This window comes from Palaemon carinicauda, chromosome 19, assembly GCF_036898095.1.
Source record: "Palaemon carinicauda isolate YSFRI2023 chromosome 19, ASM3689809v2, whole genome shotgun sequence".
Lineage (NCBI taxonomy): Eukaryota > Metazoa > Arthropoda > Malacostraca > Decapoda > Palaemonidae > Palaemon > Palaemon carinicauda.
This window is the reverse complement of record NC_090743.1, coordinates 108,724,961-108,748,422: the sequence shown is the minus strand read 5'-3', so window position 1 is coordinate 108,748,422 and position 23,462 is coordinate 108,724,961. Positions and strand designations below refer to the sequence as shown.

The 23,462-nt window shown below is 40.6% G+C and overlaps 1 protein-coding gene across 1 annotated transcript in view; it reads left to right on the top strand.

Annotated features, from left to right (window-relative positions):
- LOC137658712 (protein PRRC2C-like) overlaps positions 1 to 16,284 on the top strand; it is a 44,624-nt gene extending 28,340 nt beyond the window's left edge. The window contains 7 exon segments of the mRNA XM_068393709.1: positions 962 to 2,684; positions 7,150 to 7,704; positions 7,706 to 8,399; positions 9,064 to 11,739; positions 12,424 to 12,614; positions 12,888 to 13,227; positions 14,417 to 16,284. Coding sequence (XP_068249810.1) covers positions 962 to 2,684; positions 7,150 to 7,704; positions 7,706 to 8,399; positions 9,064 to 11,739; positions 12,424 to 12,614; positions 12,888 to 13,227; positions 14,417 to 14,541 — 6,304 coding nt within the window. The 3' untranslated portion in view covers positions 14,542 to 16,284.
- Positions 16,285 to 23,462: the final 7,178 nt, after the last annotated feature.

The window sequence follows — 23,462 nt, the reverse complement described above, 5'->3', positions numbered from 1 at the left end:
TCTTATGCTATACAGTGATGCCTCAGGATACGAAAGTAATCCGTTCAGGATACGAAACCAGGATACGGTTTCGTATCCTGAGTCGCGTTTTACATGTAAATAGCCTAATGCGTTCCAAGCCTTACAAAAAGTCACCTTTTCTTTCATAAACACGCTAAACTGTAGTAATAAACATGCAATGCAGCCATTTATATCATTCAATAATTAACCCAACCGTTAAAAACAGCCTAATCCATTCCAGAAACCACCATGAGATTATTCAATAATGTAGTTATAGCCTAGTTATCCCCTCCAAGCCCAAAGAAAACGGTCCATTTTCTTTACTACTGTATAAAAGTTATGGTACTGTATGTAAAGCATTTGGATCAGTGAAGGTGTATTATTACCTGTACACCTAAATTAAGGGTTGATACCCTGAAAAAAAAGGTACTGTACTCTCGGCGACGAGTTGGGATCTCGTAAGCTTTTCGTATCCTGAAAATTTTTTCGTATACTGGGGCATAAAAATCTTTGTATCGCTTTTCGTATCCTGAATTTTTCGTAAGCAGAAACTTTCGTATCCAGAGGTATCACTGTACTTAAACTTGAACAATTTTTAACTGATCTTGGATAGGTAACCTAGCTAGCAATTTTATTTATTTATTTATTTACTTTTTTTAAAAAATCTGTACCTAGTTGTACAGTAGTTTATGTTGAAGTTATAGCTCACAATTTTGTAAGTCATATAGATAGTAAGTTAACAAACTGGGAATCAAAGTATACATTTTGCTATTTCATCAATGTAAAGGAAGATTATACATGATTATTTATGTGTATGGTGTATACAGCCATACGAATGCTCTTAGGATTAACCAGTTAGTGTGCCCCATATATGATAAATTGCTCTTTATGTTTTGAAAGCTCCATTTACTCTTATCTGTTGAGCAGTCAATGTAATATTGAGGCCTTTTTTTTTTTTCAGGAGAAATGTAAATGGAGAAGACTGGGACAATCGTGGAAGGGTAGAGTTTGAGCGAGAAGGCTCTAAGAATCGTCGAATTGATAACCGGAAAACCTTTGATGACCAAAGGTCAGAAAGGGGAGATGGCTTTCTTGAACGGAGAGATGGAAAAATGGAAACATGGTCCCGAAGCCCATATGAGGCGGAGCCTCTCGGAAAAGAGTCTAATGACTACGAACCAAATGATTTAAGAATGACTCATAAAGAGTGGGACAAAGAAGTAGAAGCAACAGAAAAACTGATGGAACTGTGTGATGAGCCAAGAGACCGTCCTCAAAGGCCTGACAGCAGGGACAGTCGCACTAGCCGTGACTCCCGCGCCAGTAAGGATTCTTTTGAGAGGGGCTCCAGTCTTTCCACGTCGAGAGAAAAGAAAACTGAAATCACATCATGGGCAGATGCCACATATGAGTATGATGATTACTTGAGGTCTGAAAATAACATTAATAGAGATGAATTTGCTCGTGATTCCATGTATCAAGAGTCTCCAAAAAAGGGAGATTGCAAAGAAGAAAGGCCGAACAGTAAAGGGAGTGCAGAGAAGGAACTAAGTCCTAAAGAAAATGCCATGACGAGTGAAGAGAAGGAAGCTCAGGAAACATTGAAGGAAGCCGCTCGTGCCACCCATGCTCCTGCACCCATTACGAGAGAGAGATTGGAAGCATCTGATAAGGAAAAGGAGATTAGGAAAAACATGACCACTTTGAAAAAGTCTGTTCAGGGAGAAGTTATCAAGAAACCTGAAGTTAAAGAGGTGGTCCATAGTAAGGAACAGAGGGATAACGTATGGTCGAGCCGTTCAAAAAACGCCGAACGCTCCCGCCCCGATTCCAGCGGCACGGGAACAATAGCCAGCAATGCAGGCAACAGTTTGACCAAAGCCGGGGAGTCCAACATATGGGGCGCAGTCAAAACAACACCCACAAACAGCGAGAGCACCACCCCAATCACCGCCGCAACTACAATGGCAGCGGTGAGCCAGGTCAGCAGCAACACTACCACCACCACCAACAGCAGCAACAGCACTACAACCACCCACACAAACAACAACACAACAGCAGTAGAGGCAATGCCAGGGAGGGTATCTACACCACAGGGCATTGGTTCCAAACTCATGAACCCCCCACAGTCACAGATACAATCTCAACAGCAGCCTCAGCAACAGTTAATACAGCAAACAGTTCATCAGCAGCAGAAACCACCTCAGGCGAGCCCACCACCACCATCACCCAATCCACAATCAGAACAGCAGCAGCAGCTGGCCAGGACAACACCAGACACAACCATCCCCACCACAACTACGGCCACCACCACCACCCTCGCACCAGGATCTTCTCCAACAGTAACCGCTGGAGGAGAGACCGTTGAAGGAGTAGGAAGTAGTGGAGGAGGAGGGGGTGATGTGGCTGAGCGGGAGAGTGCTGAACGGGGCGGGGGCACGAAATCCTTATCTTCAGGGAATAGGGCGAACAGAGGAAATAGAGGAGAGTCTTCTCGAAGTGGAGGACGTGGTGGTTCTAGAGGTAGTACTTATCCAGTTTATCGCGGAGCACGAGGGGCCCGTGGGGCTGAATACAGCCGGAGAAGTAGGGGTCCTCCACCAAGGTTCCAGAAAAGAGGCTACAGAGATGAGGATTACTATTATTACGAGGAATACCATCCTCGAATGCATAGAGAACGCAAGGTAAGAGTTTTGAGTTATCTTCCAACAAAGGTATAGAAAATTCATCCAAAGATTTTTTTGCAACTTTATATAAATTACATTTAGTATTCCTTCCTTGTTGGCATACATACATTAATTTCACTTGAGTATAGATAATGCTTGTCCCTTTGAAATTAAGTATGTCAATTATTTGAATATTTAATGACTGTTTCAAGTCTTTAGACGAGTTAGATATTGCATACTTTTTAGACTAGTTGAATATTGCATACTTTTTATCTCGTTCTGGGGAACTAAACCCTCAAAACTGATATATGCCCTCAATGTTAAAAAAATCTTTATTTGTACATTAATGGTAAAAAAGAATAAGATTAGGAATTGTGTTGACCATTTTTTTTAAATTTGTATAAATGTTCACACTTGAACCTTCAATTTGCAACAATATTTTTTATAGTAAAAATTGTTTATCCTCTGATTCAACTATAGTGAATGCTGTTGAGCTATTGTTAACTTTGTGAACAAGTAGAAAGAGGAATCAAAGATTTCAGACTTCTTCCAATGGAGATTGTCAACATTTTACTGAAGTCTATGGACCAAGGTTTTTCATAGTTGACCATGAATGAATTTACTGTAATAATAACAACCTGAACTGCAATCTTCATCCAGATCGCCTCCAAAATTTAATTGGTTCTACCTAAGCACATCATCTATCCGTTTTGAAATTAGGTGAAAATCCAGCTAGAAGCTTTGACATAATACAGCTAACATGAATAAATAAATAAACATAGGTGGTTTTATAACCTTATTGGCGGAGGGGAAAATTATACGCTGGAAGCACCGGGCAAAATTTTATAACCGTTCGCCTTTACATCACCACTCGGTAAAGTAGTCTGCTGTAATGAATGTTGGCTAAAAGGTTTCTCCCATTTCTCCATCTTTTTCTCCGTTTAATTTGTTACTCTCACAATTTACTGTTCATTTCAGTCTAGTTTATACCTTATTCTCTTCCTTATTTTGTTTTATTGATTTTATTTAATGCCTACGTCTAAAAGGTTTCTCTAATTCTTTTCTCTTCCATTTCCTTCTCTTTTATTTTTTCATTTGTTAGTCAAACATTTTTACTACTTATTTCAGTCGTGTTTATTCCCTATTCACTTGTTCCCTTATATTCAGTAATTGTATTCTATAATTTATTCAAAGTATAGATGTACTGTATTTACTTTTATACTCAACCCTTTGCAGACTTCACTGAACCCTTTATTGCTTCACTGAAACACATGGTCTCCCCTGCAGACTGAGTAAGTGAAGTCAGATGTAAAGTCATGTTTCAAGTAAAGAGATTATTTTCCCAAAGGCTAGAAAGTTTCTTCTATTTTTTTCTTTATATTTCTGTTACTTTCATGTCTTAAGTCTTGAGTTTATTCCTTATTTGCATTTTTTCAGTACTGTATTTTCCTCTATTCTGTGTATTCATAATATTTAATGCAGATGTTTTGTCTACTAGAAACTGCAGTCAAATTAGAAAGTCTATGTTGACATCAAATTTGGGTTTAAAGAGAAATTTCATTTCAGTCTGACTGTTGTAAAAAATTGTTATTAACATAAAGTAGTTAGATTTTCAGAATTTTCACATGAATTTCAAGTACTGTACATCATTTGCAACCTGAAGTAACTTACTTTTATCTATATGAAAATAATTTTAGCTTATAATGAAATAAGAAATATTTAATTCATATGATTATAACTTTTATTTCATATTGTTGATCACATATTACAGTAATTTTTATCATGTATTTTATATCATATTACAAATATGCTGTTTCCTTGGTTTTAGACATAATAATTTGGAGATTTTCATGCGGTATTATGACACGAGTGCTGAATGGTTTGCAGTGTTGATGATAGAGTTATTGTGTATTAGTTTTTTCATTATTGAGTTTTGAGTTGCTGTTGTTATTTGTGAAGCAGAACCTCATAAGCAGGTTGAGTTGAAAATTATTGCGGCTTCAACGAAATTTAAATCAGAAGAAACTGTTTCTAATTTATCTAAACAAGAGTACTGCGGTTCACCTGTACTTTGAGTGCAGTAATTCTGTGCTCTTGAGATCAAATGCTCCAGAACTAACAATTTGGTGATTGAAATTTTTTAAAAACATTTATCTCAGAGGTAGAACAAAAATTCTGTGGTTGAACATTTTGAAAGAACCTGTAAAGAAGACCAGGACGAAAGTTCTTCCACATTTTTCTTCTAAGTTTTTCGTTAATCTTATTTGTTCAAGTTTTTTTTTCTGTATCCATTCACAGTGGCAAAGGAGGAAATGTGTTTAGAGAGAATCAATACCCCCTAGTTCAGTGATGAATGAAACTAGCGCGTTGGGCAATTTTGTAGAATATTATCCAGCAGAGCAAGCAATTTTTATATGGAAAATACATTGTCATTCCAAGAATTTGTTAAAACGAGCAAAGAGGCTTAAACAATCCTCTCTAACAGTTGTACTACAAGGTCCTAAAGTCCTATAAGCAAAAAGAAAAGAACCTCAAAAGGGGAGTTCCCAATTTTTTATATGGAGCAGAGTTCCCTTCAAGCAACATTTAACACCACCACCTCACCACCCCTGTATGGATTAATGCTCTGTGTACCTTATGTATTGCCCTGTAGGCATTACCCAAGAATCTTGGCAGTGTTCCTTCGATCTCCAGTTCCGCTTGCTTTATATCCAACTTTACCTTTGTTCCCACATACTTCTTTCTTCCTTATTGCTGTACAACCTCTTCTAACTGTTACTATATACAGTAGTACAACTGTTAGGTTCTTTTCCCCCCCCCCCCCAGTTGCACTTCAGGTTCCAATGCCAGGCAATCTAGCATAAATTCATCCATTCGTATTGCCACCTTTCACTCGAGCCATCTCTCTCTCTCTCTCTCTCTCTCTCTCTCTCTCTCTCTCTCTCTCTCTCTCTCTCTCCCCTCCCTCCCTCCCTCCCTCTCCTCTCCCTCTCTCTCTCTCTCTCTCTCTCTCCCTCCCTCTCTCTCTCTCTCTCTCTCCTCTCTCTCTCTCATCTCTCTTCTCTCTCTCTCCCTCTCTCTCTCTTCTCTCCCTCTCTCTCCCTCTCTCTCCCTCCCTCTCCCCTCTCCCTCTCCCTCTCTCTCCCTCCCTCTCTCCCTCCCTCTCTCTCCCTCCCTCTCCCTCTCCCTCCCCTCCCTCTCTCTCCCTCCCTCTCTCTCCCTCCCTCTCTCTCTCTCCCTCCCTCCCCCTCCCTCCCTCTCTCTCCCTCCCTCTCTCTCCCTCTCTCTCCCTCTCTCTCCCTCTCCCTCCCTCCCTCTCTCCCTCTCCTCTCCCTCTCTCTCCCTCTCCCTCCCTCTCCTCCCTCCCTCTCCCTCTCTCTCCTCCCTCTCTCTCCCTCCCTCCCTCTCTCTCCCTCCCTCTCTCTCTCTCTCTCTCTCTCTCTCTCTCTCTCTCTCTCTCTCTCTCTCTCTCTCTCTCTCTCTCTCTCTCTCTCTCTCTCTCATCTCTCTATATTTTCTTTTTTTAGGAGTGTAGCATAGCTAGTAATAATAGTTAAAATTTCACACTCCTGGACCCCTTAATTTCTGCATTGTGTATTCATTCTCCTTTACTACTTTAACTTTCCTGTTTTATATACAGTTCCCATTTTGTGCCTTTACTTAACTGTTAACCAAAACATCCCTCCGGCATTATTGGTGTGGTGCTCAAAATTTATTGATCAGGGCTGGAAATGCCATCTCAGGGATATCTCTCATGAAATTTACAGAAAATGTTAATGATATGAAGGGTCTTGTTAGGTTTCTGTATGAACTAGGTATTTTTGATAGATTTTTTGCTCAACATACTGTATATTCCTAATGTGTGAATGGGCTTTTGAACTTTTTTCATATGGCTCTCTGTTTTTAACACTTAGGTAAATGTTTGCTATGGCACTGAATGACCTCATCGTTCCTTGTTCCTGCCTGGCCTCTGGCCTAAATTTTATGATCCAAAGTATATTGTTCACTAAAAGGAGGATTTTTTTCTTTTGAGGTTTGAAGAAATTTTTCATGGCGATAAAAATGTCAGTTCATCCATAAAATGAGTGAAACTAATTGGTACTCCTAAAAAACATCTAGAATCATCTTGATAATACTTATGTATTGTAGTACATTTGTAGTGTTTATATAGGTACGGTCTTCGGACTGACAGTTCTATTTATTTTTTTATTTTTCATTGGGGGACCTGTTTGATTGTGTTTGTTTCTTTTGTTAATACTGTACCTTAATCTAGGTGGAACACTTACTTTAATATAGTTGTGACATTTTAGATTTTTAAACTTGATGTGAACAAGTATGAAATGACTTAAGATACTATACAGTTCCCTCTGCTTTTGCTCACTGATTATTTGTATAATAAGGAAACTTATAGCTGCCTAAAGTTAATGGGTTTTACTTGTAGGTCGATTTTCATGTAAAGATTTTCTTTATTGTTTAATTTCAGGATGACAGAAGTATGAGCTGTGACGGTGACTGGAGCAACGCCGGCATGCCATCCGAGAAAGGAGGTGGTGGAGGAGGAGCTGGAAATGTGAACTTCGGCAGTGGGTCGTCCTTGTCCAACAGCCGGGAGGAGAGCGGTGATGGTGAGCGCTCCCAGTTTGGTCGAGGTGGCGGCCGGGGGCGAGGGGATACCAGGCGGGGAGGCTCCAGGGGTGGTGGAGGAGGTTCTGGAGGAAGTGTTGGACCTCCTAGCCACATAGGAGGAGGAGGAGGAGGGGGCCGGGGCCGTTCAGCACCAGGTGTTAGTGCAGTAGGAGGAGGAGGAGGAAGTGGTGGTGGTGGTGGCGGTAGCAGTAATGCTGGCAAATCTGGGTCTACTGAAGAGGGAGGAAAACATGCCAATGTTGATGGTGGGTCTCAGGATTCAGCAATTGCTGCTAGTCGCAAACTGCAACAACAGAGCAGGTATGACCGGATGCCACCCAGATTCCAGAAGAGAAGAGATTTTGAGCGTGAGAGGCGTGGTGGTGGGGGTGGTGGAGGTGGAGGTGGTGGCGGGTGGCGGTGGCGGAAGTAACAAGAGAGGGCGTGTTAGTCAAGTCACAGGTACAATGTCTGGATCAGGGTCGGCAACATCCACAACCACTAATGCTATGAAAAATGTAATGAAAGAAGGCACCCCCGAAACTACAGAAGAGGCAGATTGGGAAACGGCCTCTGAGAGCAGTGACCCAGAGGCTCGAAAGGAGAACAAGGAGAAAAGTAGTGGCAGCAGCAAGATTGAACATCACCACCCGTCGCATCCACACCGCAAGGGTAGCAAGACTGAAAGGAAGATAGGAGGAGGAGGAGGCAGCAACAGCGGTAGTGGAATGTGGCCTCTATCTTCCTCGTCAGCAGGTGGGGGCTTAGCACTGGGACGCAATTCCCTTGGCAAAGACAAAGCGGAAAGTCCAGGTGCTCCCCAGGGTTCTAGCCAACAACCACAACAGCAACAGCAGAGGTTTGGTGAGAAGAAGGCTCCTCCCCCCAAAAATGAGAAAGCTATTAAGAATGGTCCCTCAGGTGGTGGTGGTGGAAAGGGCATCACTAAGAATGAAACTACTACTGTCAAACAAGTGCATGAAATAAAGATAAACCCTAGCATGGTACACCAGGCTCTCTCTGAAGTCACCAACAAAAGTAGTAGTTCTAAGCCCAAGCAAGAGAAAGCCAACCCATTGGAAGGCATCGACTTGAATAATTATGCTAGTAAGTAGTTTCCTCAGTTGCCATTTCCACAACAACAATCCATGTTCACACACCAACTCTTGATCAGAATGAGAGATTAAGATTCAGGCTGTAGCAGCCCTCTTCAGGTGATGAGATTGCTTTAGCATAAGAGCTAAGAAAGAAAAAGGAAAAGATTTTGGAGCCTTTTATTTCACCAAGCTGATTGTCAGTGTTTTTTGCATTGAAGTTTTATAATCCTTTTGTTTTTTATGGTTTTTGAGAATTCGTTTGATTTTTTTTTTTTTTTTATGCATGCTACTAATACACCTGGGATTTAGAAATTTTAGGCCTTTAGATTAAACTAATAATAATGATAATAATAACTGAATCGGTTTGTATTTTGTGTAATGCTTGTTTGCACTTTAGTTGTGTGCTTTTCAGTAACTTTTGCTAAAGCAATTGAGCCAAATTTAAGTTGGACATAGATTGTTAATTTATTGTTATTGCTTGTTGTTGTTATTATTATTATTGTTATTATAGATGGATTTTGTCCTATAGTAGGCAATTTCTAACTTTTTTCTCCTGTTGATGTGTGGTTCCTATATCACCAGTTAATGGGTGCTGTAAATATTACTAATGCATTACATTTACTTTGGTGAGGTATAACATGTTTCATTGCAATTTCTTATTTCTTAACTTTCAGGTGTTGTGATTGTTGATGACCAACCCCAGGTGTCGGAACTCATTAGTGATATTTTGGACGCCAATGATGGGTTCAAGGAAGTAACAAAGCGCAAGACTGGCAAGGAGAAAAACAAAAGTCCTCTTGATGAGCCGTGTGGCGCTATAACAGCAGTCGCCACTGAACCCGTTACTGCTGGGGTTGCAGCCAACGTTGGTAGCCCTGCCCCTACTGCTGCTAGTAAGAAACAAGCGAAGGAGAAGAAAAGCCGGCCTAGTAAGTCTGGTGGGTTTGAGCGATCCAGACAGAGTAAGCTACCTCCCAGATTAGCCAAGCAGAGAGAAAACAATCGCATTAATGCTATGAAGTCATCTGTTGGAGCAGGTTCTAGCAGCCCTGTTGAATCTCCTACCAATACTCTGTTCCCGTTGAAAGACTCCACAGCGTCTGCTAGTGGATCTATACCTCCCCCACCAAAGAATGCTTGGGATAAGCCATTGACAGCTGCTCTTCGAGCTAACTCTCCATCACAGGCTACAATAACCATGGATGGAACTACTCCTTCAGCTGCCAAGCCAGTGTCCTTTGATAATCATGACAGTGGTGTAGAAATAAGTGATCAGCCAAATTCTGGTGGGAGTAGCCAGCGGTCAAGCCCTAGTGATGATCCTACCACCACCAACTTTGCGAAGGTGGACAAAAGTACACTGGATGGTACATCTGTTCCTTCACAGACAATTATTATTGAGAACACAAACTTCAAAGCTGCAGGGATGGTTAATGCTACTGTTGGAGCTGAATACAAAGCTAAGTTTGGAGATGCTCCTAAACCCCAGAGACAACGGGAGAACAGAGACAGGAAAAGTGTCTCCCCAGATTCAACATTGTCATTGAAGGAAGAAAAGGATAAGCCTGAAAAGGCAGAACCTATTGAGCTCCCCTTGAGTTTTCCAACCAAAGTTGAGGAGAGTGGTGCTGATATGAAATTAGATTTCACTTTTGATTCTGGATTAGCTGAAGTCCCTGGTTCTGTAACTACAAAGGGCATTAGTTTGCCCCGGTCACTTGTTATGACCACTGGTAGTATGCAGAGCCCAATATCACCATCGACAGATGATCTGAACCTGAAGATTGCTTCTGTTAAAAAAGTATGGGAAACCATGGCACCTGTACCAGAGCATGCTGAAGATGTTACAAGTTCAGTAGCATTTTCTAGTCCAAGCTTGTCTGCAGTTGACAGTGTAGCTGGACTTGATCATTCCCCTGCATTGGAAGCCTCCTTCACACCTAAGGATTCACCAGCTGTAGTTGGCTCTTGTGAAGATCCTACCCAGGATGTTGGAGGTGGATATCAAGGAGGACCACAACTCCAACAGGGAGCAGCAATGGCCAATGCCATGGTTTACACATCAGCTGCTGCAGCAGCGTACACCTCAAATGCAGGTGCCTCGTTAACAAAAGCAGAAGTTAGTCGATCAGGAAATGTCTGCAAAGTGAAACCACAACAGCAGGCAGCAAGCAACTCTGTGTCACCTGGCCCAGGTGGCTCTTCTCTTGGGATAACAGGGTCCCTCTCACCTCCTTTAGCATCTGGTTCTGCTGGCCCTTCAAGTAGTATGTATCAGGCTTTAGGAAGCACTGCACCCTTTGGAGGCATAGGTGGAGCTATTCCTTCCCCCCCAATGATGTTTAATTCTAACCAGCAATTACCCCAAACAGGTCTGTACCAACCATTCCTTGATGGAACACCAGTGCTTGGTCAAAGAGGTGCGTCTCAGTTTTCGCAGTACCCACCTTATGGCTTAGGTCAGGGATTGAGTAGTAATGCTTTTGGTCAGCAATCTATGTTTTTACAAACTCCTCCACCTCTCACTACCCCTGACATATATACCAACAACCTGTCACAGTATCGTTTACAGCCAGCTGCAGGTGTCACGGGTTTTGGGCAAAGTCAGCAACCAAACCAAAACACTGTGCTCATTTCATCAACAACTAATTCACTCATGTCATCAGCAGTGAAACCATCGTCACAAACGTTTGGTAATTCTCAGCAGAATTTTGGTACCATTGGGTCAAAGGCTGGCACACCATTCCAGCAGAGTGGCTTAGGGACTGCCCTACAAGGTGGACCACAGCCCTCTCAATTGTACATATATGATCCCAGCCAACCCATGGGTCTTTTAGGATCTCAATTGGTCCAAAGGCCTGGTGTTCAGAATTCTGTTATTCAGGCTATTCAGCCACCAAGCTCCTACTACTCCAATAATGGGGCTGGAGGTGCTCCAGGAGCTCCTCCACCTACAGCCCCTCCCACAGGCCCCGGGGGCCCACAGCAGGCATCCGTGGCAGCTGCAGCAGCTGGGTTTTACACTGCTTCTGGATCACCACTTCAGGCAGCAGTCCAACAACAAGCCCAGCCTCCTTTGCAAACACCACCAACAGCTTACAGCTTGCAAGGCTTCGGCAATCAATCTCAAGGGCCGGCAGGAGTTGGCATGCAGGGGTTTGGGTCAAGTATGAGTCTGGCAGCACAGCAGATAGGAGCACAGGCCTATCGTGGTGGTCCAACTCTTCAAGCTAGCTTTCTCAAATCTCTGCAGCCAGGAGCCAACATTCAGGACACCGCAACACGGCAGCAGCTGAAATCTCCAGGGGCTGCACAGAATTCCTTCTCGTCTGCGTTTTTTCCCCCATCAAGTGAGTTTTGTACTGTTATCTGGCCAAATGTTTGATTTGGCACTTTGCCTTCTAATTAAGGCAACCCCCTTTTAGTGATTAGAAGGCGCCTAACTTTGATTTAGCATACTTGAAAGTTTTACAACTTGATAGATGAGCATTATACAGTTTTATAGATTTTCCCCTCAAAGTAGCTTTTGAGAATAGTTTGTAGATGCAATGCTAATTTTAGGTGTGACGTTACTTTTATGAAGTTCGCATAAGAAGTTCTTACCTTAAACCTTGAGTATTTTTACAAGAAAACTATAGGGGGTGGTAATGGGAGTTTTTAGTTAATGTTTACTGCCTTCCTCCATTAGGAGGATGTAGTTGTAACCTAACATTGAAATGGGACAATGTTTCTTGATGCCTCAATGGAAGATGGGTTATCCATTTGTTATTTCATGATAAATAAAATGGTATACCGAAGTTACATACTAGGCTTGGGCTTCTCTCATTCTCTCCCTTTTCATAGTTGATTGTTCAGGAAGGACGTTTTTAGTTTTTAATTTCTCTCTAAGTCCATGGAATATTGGTGCTTTTTAATGTCACTTGGCATATTGTGAGGAGCATATAAGTTTTCCTTTTTATTGACTACATCAGATGTAGGAAGTACAGTATTCAGTTAATTTAAAGTTATTTTTGGAATATGCCACTCCCTTTCAGGTGGCATATCATCAGTGAACAGCAGTGGTAACAGCAGCTGCAATACTAATAGTGGCAGTAATCACAGTGGCTCTGGCATCCCCCAGATATCGTCACCCAAGACACAGAATCGCAAGATGACTACCCAATCTGGCTTATCTCATCAGAGCTCAAATAGAAATGCATCTTATCCCACACAGAATGCATCACAAGTCAGTATAAGATTATGTTTTTGTTTAACTTTTAAGAATTATAAGAATCTTTATCTTGTGTGGTATTCAGTACAGTAAATCTTAATACTATACTTTGGTAACTAGTTATTGCATTTAGTGTATTCATCAAATTTTTTTCATAGTTCTTTAGTATTGAAATTGCTTTATGGTCAATTTTGAAGTTGCAAATTTTTAAGAATATTGTTTGTTTCATCAATACTCAGCCAATACAGGTGTAATGTATAGTTCTAGACTTTCCCCAAATTTTAACAGATGATGAGTGGCAGCCTCAGGTCTACAGGGATGGTGATGGGCCTTAGAGGCCAACTTCCAATGGGGAACCAGAGTGGTGGCTTGGGGGGACCAACTGCTGGTATGGGAGGAACCAGTTCTCGATTTTCCAACCCTGGCCCCATTCAGCGGCCTCCAGCCTCTCAGGGACCAGGAGCTAATAGCAGCCATCGCAGTGGACGTGGACAGTCGCAAGGCCAACAGCAACAGCAGCAGCAGCAACAAACCCAGCAAAGGAGTTCAAATCCTCCAAGCTCGGCCCAGCAAGCAAAGCTCAGAGCTGATGCTCTGAGTACAACTCAGGCTTTCTTTAACCGAGATGGTAAGATCAAATATTAGACAGTCACTTTTTGTTAGAATTTCCCTGTTTTCTTTACTACTAAATTCCTTAAAACCATAATCATGAAAATCCAATGTAAAGTACAGTATGTCATTATTGTAGCACATTACCTTTAGTGTGTGTAAAGTAACCTTGACCATTTTCTTGACCCTTTGCGAACCTTCTGTCTCTCTTTTCATGGACGCAAGAACTATTGACTTAACGACCTTAGTATTGATTTGTATTTTATTTTGAAATAATTAGGGCTTTTAGACAACCATATACTGTATTGGGCTAGTATTAACTCGGAAATTATTTATGCTGACCATCAAGAAAAAATTATTGCTAAATGTATTTTTTACTATTATTAAAGATTATGAAATGGGTAAAGTACTGTTTTTAATGCCGAGAAGACAACTGATTGTAAGTTCATTATCATGGTGTACAATTGCAAACTTTCATAACAATTTTAGTTAATTCTTTGAGCTGAGTTTCAATGATATTTTAAAAAAGGAAATTTTATTGTATTTCAATTCCCTTAGTGTATCTGTGGCATTTAGCAATTTTACATGTTAGCCGTCACGAAGGGAATGACTAGAGAAGCTAAATGAAAACTTGTGCTAACCTAATAGAAAATCTATAACTGCTGTACAGTAAAAGGACATTTACTAATCTTTAATCCAAACCATTTGCTATAAGTAGCCAAACTTCTTATTGTGTAGCATTTGACTTGTAATTGAGTAGTTAAGAGGGATGTATCGAATTCAGTTTCATATATTACTAATGCCAGATTAGTTTTTACTCATTAATTTTTTTTTATTCTGATGATTTTCATACAATTTTGCAAGGATTTATTTTGGGCGGAGATACAATTAGTTTTTTTTTTTTTTTTTTTTTTTTTTTTTTTTTTTTTTTTTTTTTTTTTTTTTTAAGATTTCATTATTCTCCCTTTTGTCATGCACTCTGGGATGTAAATATATAAATGCTTATAAGTATGAATACTTGAGTAATTGGGGATTTGGCAAAACCATAAATCGAAATGGTGACCGAAGTGTCCTTTGGTCTTCAATTTTTATTAAACTTGGATTTGAGTCTGCTTGGTAATGTACACGAGATGTTATTTATTTGTGGTGTATGTATTTCTATAGCTTCTGAATACTTCTGACACTCTCTCTCTCTCTCTCTCCAACAGCAAATAAATCAGAGAAGAAGATAGAGGATAATAAGACTTCTGATTCTATTACATCCAAAGACGACTTGTCTTCTGACAAAGTGTCTGCAACGCCTGCTACTGTTGCCGATTGCCCACCAAAGTGAAACAGGCTGAACTTAATATTTTAAGTACTGTACTTTAAAGAAAAAAAATTTAAGTGATTTTCCTCTTTGTATTTATACATAGGTGATGTGGATTGGGAATTATAAATCTGATGGTGGTGACTAATAGAATTTCACTTTTTTTGTTTATTTATGACAGTGTATAAATGGAAAAAGAAATCACGGCATACTTCTGTTTATGTCAAGTGGTAATGAGTATTTTGCCAGGAACAAAATAATTGTGGTTTATATGTAGAAACAAAGTGCATTCTGTATTGCAGTGATTTTTCCTTCTTTTTGAAAATATGCTTTTCAGTGCAGTGCTAGAAACATAGACATAACCAATGCTATGGATTCTTTTACTCTTCAAAAATATAAAAAAAAATGTTTTATGCATGTGAAACGGTGCATATATATATAACATATATATATATAGTTACTTTGGGTTTATTTTTTTTCTTTATCTTGCTGAAAACTTGAAAAATGGTCTAGTGGGAAAAGGCACGCAAGTGCTGGTTCATATTGTTATATTACACATATGGAAGAAGTGTGTGAAGCACCAAGTCTCTCTTCTACTAGTTCTTAATCCCTAATATTGGGTTTTTCTTAACTCCAAACATGATCATATAAATGAAAGGATCAATATTTCTTGGACGTAGTACAGAATAGGATTAGAAAGGATTATCTTTTTTTCTTTTTCTAAAAAGGTAAGGAAATTTATCCTGTTGTAGAAAGGTTTATTCCTTATCATTTAAAGCGTAATGTTAATATAATAAAAGCCAGAGACATTGTAAGTGGCATTTATTTAAAGAAATGCAGATTTCCAGAGAAATTTTCAAAGAAGTTCATGTAATGGTTATAAGTTTAGACTTTAAAAAATCATGTAAAAGATGAGTTGTCCCTTCTTCACGCATGTGAGGAAGGCTCGACTTATTCTTTGCCATTTTCTTATGAAGGAATAATAGTAAGGATACAAGGGAGGTCACCTCTGACGGTGTTTCGACTGCTGGACACGGCGCCAACCTACTGCTGAGGAACCTGGGGCCACTGCTTTACCTACCTTATAATTGGACATATGGCGACAGAATATATATATATAAAAGTATATATATCCATATTTCCCCCTTACTATTACCCTTTTAATTGCCACAAGATATGTATGATGTATGGAAAAACAAAAAATTTAGTGAACGAATGAGAGAGTGCTTGATGTACTCGCTAGGTCTCTCGGCCTTGTGGTGGCGCCACTGCCCCTGATGCTGCCTCCTCCTCTGTGCCTGAGTAGAGCTTTGTGGGTCATCATGTTCTTTTCTCTCCTTGAATTAGTGGCATTTTACCATATAAATTGATCGTTCCCTCATTGTTACGCTGTTAAATAGCGCACTATGGGCAACTCTGGGATGGCTTCGTGTTGCTTCACGTGGCTGTGGCAGCTAGCCGGTGTGGTTCAGTAAACTATACATAAATATATACATAAATCTATACGTTGGCCAAGGCCTTGTTTCCTTGTCCCAACCACACTTGGCGTAACCACTACCCACGTGGCACGCCTATGTCACAGTTTTTAATTTTAATTGGCCCCACACTATTGAATACTTGGATGGGACTCTTTTTACACCCCTCTGCTTTTATACTACTGAATCAGAGCGAGTGAGGGGTGTATTGCCGCCTCAGACACTCCTAGCAGCAAGCTCAACACACCTACTTGTGTAGTTGTCTTATTGCAATAAACTCGATGTCTCCTGATGCCAGTTGTTTCATTAGATTTCCTTAGAAAATGTTTTATTCATTTAAAGAATGGAAAAGAAAAATTAAGATTTTACTATTTTGATAACGTGTATACTATGCGAGATACTTAGTTTGTGGCTTAGCAAAAAATTTCAGTCCCTTGTATGTGAAGATGTAGCTTTATTCCAGAAGTATAATTTGTAGACTTAGGATAATTTTGAAACCCTTTACATACAGAGATTGGCTGTGACTGTATCTATAGGCTTGCTAGTTAGTGTAATTCTACTAATCTCATTCTGGATATGGAACAGCGATGATAATATAAATATCACGAGTCCTGTTCCAGGTTGGTGAAATGAAAATCATAACTAAGGACTTCCATATACAATAAAATGGAAGTTAGAACATGAAATCATTCTATGCTGAAAAATTAGGTTATTCCAAAGTATGTTTTATTGTCATATCTCGATGCATAAAGGCTGTTATGGCATACAAACAGTCAATATTTCAAAGCAACGAGTGCCTGGAAAACGTAATTCCGTGTGTTAGTTTGAAGAGTATTTTTCTTTTCTAAGACTTTGAAATACTGTTACAAAGAAGGGTAAATGTATGATAGTGTAAAAAAAACGACAAATCCAGTTTAGAAATTTTATTATCTACCATTTCTATATAGGTGACAGTGTTTAGATTTCAATGGTTGTTTTAGCATGGTAGAGCCAATTTCCACCATTTAAATCTTCCTCAGACCATTTGGGAATTAATGTACACTTGGTTTTGACAGATCTTGACTGAAAATAAAAAAAAAAATTCAGCAGTGCTCTTGTTTCATTTGTAAAAGAAAAAAAAAATTTCCTTATGTGTTTATTCTGAGAAACTACTAGGGTGGATATGGCAAAGTGGCCCTTTATCCTGGGGAAAGGTCATTTTGGAATCTGCATCCAACCTTCATCTTCATTGAGCAGGGGAATAAATGATATTGATATACCTCATAAGGAGGTACCAGGCATCATTTAAGTGTGAAACATACCTATAGTCTGTAATTTACCTTTGGCCAAGCTTCCTTCCATTTAGTTGTCCTCCTTAGCCTCAACAACTTTACTAAATCTGCATAGTTTTCCTTCTAGTTTCACTAGTCCGTTGAATGGCCACACACTTTAATTCCAAAGTCCAAACCTAAAGGGTTGATAAGCAAGAGAATATCTATCGGGGAAAATTGAAACAAGAAAATTTTTTATTAATGATAATACATACATATACCAAGGCACTTCCCCCAATTTTGGGGGGTAGCCGACATCAACCAATGAAACAAAAACAAAAGGGGACCTCTACTCTCTACGTTCCTCCCAGTCTAACGAGGAACTCGACCGAGTTCAGCTGGTACTGCTAGGGTGCCACAGCCCACCCTCCCCCGTTATCCACCACAGATAAAGCTTCATAATGCTGAATCCCCTACTGCTGCTACCTCCGCGGTCATCTAAGGCACCGGAGGAAGCAGCAGGGCCTACCGGAACTGCGTCACAATCACTCGCCATTCATTCCTATTTCTAGCACGCTCTCTTGCCTCTCTCACATCTATCCTCCTATCACCCAGAGCTTCGTTCACTCCATCCAACCACCCAAACCTTGGCCTTCCTCTTGTACTTCTCCCATCAACTCTTGCATTCATCACCTTCTTTAGCAGACAGCCATTTTCCATTCTCTCAACATGGCCAAACCACCTCAACACATTCATATCCACTCTAGCTGCTAACTCATTTCTTACACCCGTTCTCACTCGCACCACTTTGTTCCTAACCCTATGTACTCGAGATACACCAGCCATACTCCTTAGACACTTCATCTCAAACACATTCAATTTCTGTCTCTCCATCACTTTCATTCCCCACAACTCCGATCCATACATCACAGTTGGTACAGTCACTTTCTCATATAGAACTCTCTTTACATTCATGCCCAACCCTCTATTTTTTTACTACTCCCTTAACTGCCCCCAACACTTTGCAACCTTCATTCACTCTCTGACATACATCTGCTTCCACTCCACCATTTGCTGCAACAACAGACCCCAAGTACTTAAACTGATCCACCTCCTCAAGTAACTCTCCATTCAACATGACATTCAACCTTGCACCACCTTCCCTTCTCGTACATCTCATAACCTTACTCTTACCCACATTAACTCTCACCTTCCTTCTCTCACACACACTTCCAAATTCTGTCACTAATCGGCCAAGCTTCTCTTCTGTGTCTGCAACCAGTACAGTATCATCCGCAAACAACAACTGATTTACCTCCCATTCATGGTCATTCTTGTCTACCAGTTTTAATCCTCGTCCAATCACTCGAGCATTCGCCCCTCTCACCACTCCATCAACATACAAGTTAAACAACCACGGCGACATCACACATCCCTGTCTCGGCCCCACTCTCACCGGAAACCAATCACTCGCTTCATTTCCTATCCTAACACATGCTTTACTACCTTTGTAGAAACTTTTCACTGCTTGCAACAACCTTCCACCAACTCCATATAACCTCATCACATTCTACATTGCTTCCCTATCAACTTTATCATACGCTTTCTCCAGATCCATAAACGCAACATACACCTCCTTACCTTTTGCTAAATATTTCTCGCATATCTGCCTTACTGTAAAAATCTGATTCATACAACCCCTACCTCTTCTAAAACCACCATGTACTTCTAAGATTGCATTCTCTGTTTTATCCTTGATCCTATTAATCATTACTCTACCATACACTTTTCCAACTACGCTTAACAAACTAATACCTCTTGAATTACAACACTCGTGCACATCTCCCCTAACCTTATATAGTGGTACAATACATGCACAGACCCAATCTACTGGTACCATTGACAACACAAAACACATATTAAACAATCTCACCAACCATTCAAGTACAGTCACACCCCCTTCTTTCAACATCTCAGCTCTCACACCATCCATACCAGACGCTTTTCCTACTCTCGTTTCATCTAGTGCTCTCCTCACTTCATCTATTGTAATCTCTCTCATTCTCATCTCCCATCACTGGCACCTCAACACCTGCAACAGCAATTATATCTGCCTCCCTATTATCCTCAACATTCAGTAAACTTTCAAAATATTCCGCCCATCTTTTCCTTGCCTCCTCTCCTTTTAACAACCTTCCATTTCCATCTTTCAGTGTCTCTTCAATTCTTGAGCCAGCCTTCCTTACTCTCTTCACTTCTTTCCAAAACTACTACTTATTCTCTTCATATGAATGACCCAATCCCTGACCCCACCTCAGGTCAGCTGCCCTCTTTGCCTCACGTACCTTGCGCTTTACTTCCACATTTTTCTCTATATTTTTCATACTTCTCTATACTATTACTCTGCAGCCATTCTTCAAAAGCCCTCTTTTTCTCTTCCACTTTTACCTTCACTCCTTCATTCCACCATTCACTGCCCCTCCTCATGCTGCCTCCAACAACCTTCTTGCCACACACATCACTTGCAATCCCAACAAAATTTTCTTTTACTAACTTCCACTCCTCCTCTAAATTGCCAGTTTCTCTTACTTTCACTTCGTCATATGTCATTTTCAACCTTTCCTGATATTTACTTTTTACCTCGGTTTTATTAGCTCTTCAACCCTCACTAGCTCCCTTTTACATCCACCTACTCTATTCCCCCACTCTCTTGCTACAACTAATTTTCCTTCCACCAAAAAATGATCAGACATACCGTTAACCATACCCCTAAACACTTGCACGTCTTTCAATCTTCCAAACATTCTTTTAGTTATCAACACATAACCCATTAATGCCCTTTCTACTACTCTTCCATTTGCCACTCTTACCCATGTATACTTATTTTTATCTTTCTTTTTGAAAAAGCTATTACTTATCACCATCTCTTGCTCAACACACACATCTACCAGTCTCTCACCACTCTCATTTTCACCTGGTACGCCATACTTCCCAATGACACCTTCTACCTCTCCAGCGCCCACATTTAAGTCACCCATGACAACTACATAATTCCTTCTACCCAGTCCTTCTACACACCTAGTTAATTAATTCCAAAACTCATTCCGCTCTTCTTCACTTTTCTCACTACCTGGCCCATACGCACTGACAAACGCCCAACATTCCCTACCCAACCTAACCCTTACCCACATTAACCTAGATGATATCTCCTTCCATTCCACTACTTTACCTGTCATCCATTCACTCGGCAATAAAGCCACACCCTCTCTCGCTCTTCCCCTTTCAATCCCAGACACTCTACCAGACATTTCACCAAACATCACTTCACCCTTTCCTTTTATCTTCGTCTCACACAAGGCCAATACATCCATCCTTCTATTCCTAAACATACTTCCAATTTCACATCTTTTACTCTCTATCATACTACATCCACGCACATTCAAACACCCCAAAATTAGAGTGCGTGGAGCAGTCACTCTCCCCCCAGCTCCATCTCTTTGTCGATGTCTCACAGGATGTAGATACAGGAGAGGGGGTTCCCAGCCCCCTCGTCCAGTCCCTTTTAGTCGCCTCTTACGACACGCAGGGATAACGTTGGCGCTATTCTAATTGTTTTTATGCCCCCAAATAAAAAGATTTCTTCTTAAAATTAAAAAATATTTGTTCTGTTGGGTTTAGCGGTGTCGGTGCACCTCTCGCTACACTACAGGCCTTTTTTTTTATGGTATTTACAGTTGTCCTTTGGCCCTTGGTTGCACTTGCTTATTATCGTACTCGGCTCTTGTTGCTTTCCATTTCCTAGCATGAACTAAATAATGCAACTGTCCTTGTATACAACAGTGGCATTTGGTGCTGTATGGTAGTACAGGCCCCAGTGCTGTGCTATGTAGCCTAAATTAAATACTGAATCAAAAAATGGCAATGCAGGAAAGTTTGAAATTACCGGTGCTGCACTATGACCCAACGAGGCAGCACTGCATAACACCATCCATCCTTTGGCAAAACGTCTTAATAGGTATGCAGTAGGTAATCATCCATTCCCCCGTTTGCAATTTGGTTTTTTTGAAGGCCTTTGAACTTTTTAAGCCCTTCTTAGTATCTATTGCTACTCGATAGCAAATTTACTCTTTAGAAACACAGGTCTGTATCTTCTTCAATTGCACAAAAAAATTGGCTTATTAAAAATTTTCAAGATTTATGGTGTTCAATCTATTCTGAAGTATTTTAATTCTTAATTTTACCTTGTTTCAAATATTGTTCTGTCGGGTCTTCAGCGGCTGATTCTCATCTTAATTTGTTGGACAGGAACTTGCTGTCCATTAAATTCTTTATTCCTGATCTTGATATTAGTCTCTGACACTGTTGTTCAATTAGATCATTATGCATGTTGTATAAATTTTCCATAATTCCGATTATCCTTTGCATTCAGATCTTCACGGATAGTTCCATCCTGTTCGTGATACTAGGCATGCAGTTGATTCTAATAGTCAGGCCTTCTCTATCATGAAGCTCAATACTACACAGTATTCTAGAAGTTTTATTCTAGCTGTAACCAAGTTGTGGAATGATCTTTCTAATCAGGAAGTTGAATCAGTAGAACTTCAAAATTTCAAACTTGCAGCAAAGGTTTTTATGGTAAACAGGTTGACATAAGTCTTATAGTTTATCTATGAAATATCTGTTTTGATACTGTTTATAAATATTTTTTGTTCATTATTTCTCAGATAATTTATTTCCTGTCCCCACTAGGCTATTTTTCCCTGTTGGCACCCTTGGTCTTATAACATCTTTCTTTTCCTACCAGGGTTGTAGCTTAGCTAGTAGTAATAGTAATGAAAATAATATTATTATTATTATTACTTGCTAAGCTACAACCCTTGTTGGAAAAGCAGCATGCTGTAAGCCCAAGGGCTCCAACAGGGAAAATAGCCCAGTGAGGAAAGGAAATAATCAAATAAACTACAAAAGAAGTAATTAACAATGAGTAACATACTTTAAGAACAGTAAAAACGCCAAAATAAATCTTTCATATATAGATAAAAACTTTGAAAAAAAAAAAGGAAGAGAAATGTGATAGAATAGTATTCCCTCAAGTCTTAATTAAAGGTCTTACTGCATCTGTGCACTAATGGCAATTGAACGTCTTACTATAGGTGGTTAGTGCTATATGTGCACCATAGGTGCTCTATGACGTCTGTGCACTATTGTCATTATTAAGGGGTCTCCATTGCGATTAGTGTCATCTGTGCACTATTACCATTACTAATGGGTCTCCCCATTGCCTGTTAGTGCTATCTGTTCACAATTGTCATTATTAAGGGTCTCCCCATAAAAGTTATTGACATCTTTGCAGTGTTGGCATTATGTGAGGGTTTGTACATGGGTACAAACCATTTTGGGGGTTGTTACCAACTGTGTACTCTTATCATTACTAAAGGTCCTTCCTCATTGGGGCTTAGTGCCCTCTGTACATTATTGTTCCCCTCTGATGGTCCAGCACTTTGCTGCAGTAGAGGGGCTAGAGTGTCTTAATGATGGGCTGGGCAATGGCGGTGGGGTAGTTTATCCACCCTGGCTGGCTCAACCATACCGCTAAGGCCAGTTCTGAGAGACCAGACCAAGACTGGACCCCCCTATAGGCCTTCTCCTTTATTTAAGATAGGCAAAGGCTAGGAGAAGGAAAACTCCAAAATCAAACCAAACAAGACCCCAACGGCGGAGCTTCCCAGCGCCTGTCGGGCAGGCAACAAGGCGGGCCTTGACATAACAAGAACCCAGCAGCCCGATGCAACCAACATCGTAGAAGCCGCCTGTCTCATATGTCTTGAGCCGCGGTGAAAACGGTGTGGGCCAAGTGTGTGCGCATGGCCGTTGCAAAGCCACGACCACCCAAAACAATATACCCAGCTACTGGCATTCTGTCGTTTCCCCTACCCCTCTTCATCTCTAGATAGGAGGCTGATGGCTAACGACAGAACCCAATACTCGGACACGAGTGGGCGCTGACAACATTATTGTCATTACTAAAGACTCTCTCATTAGGGGTTAGTGGCCCTCTGTGCATTGTCATTACTAAAGGGTCTTCTCATCAGAGGCTAGTGTCCTCTGTGCATTATTGGCATTACTAGAGGGTCTCCCCATTGGGGCTTAGTGCCCTCTGTACATTATTGTCATTACTAAAGGTTTTCCCCCATTAGGGGTCAGTGCCTTCTTTACATTG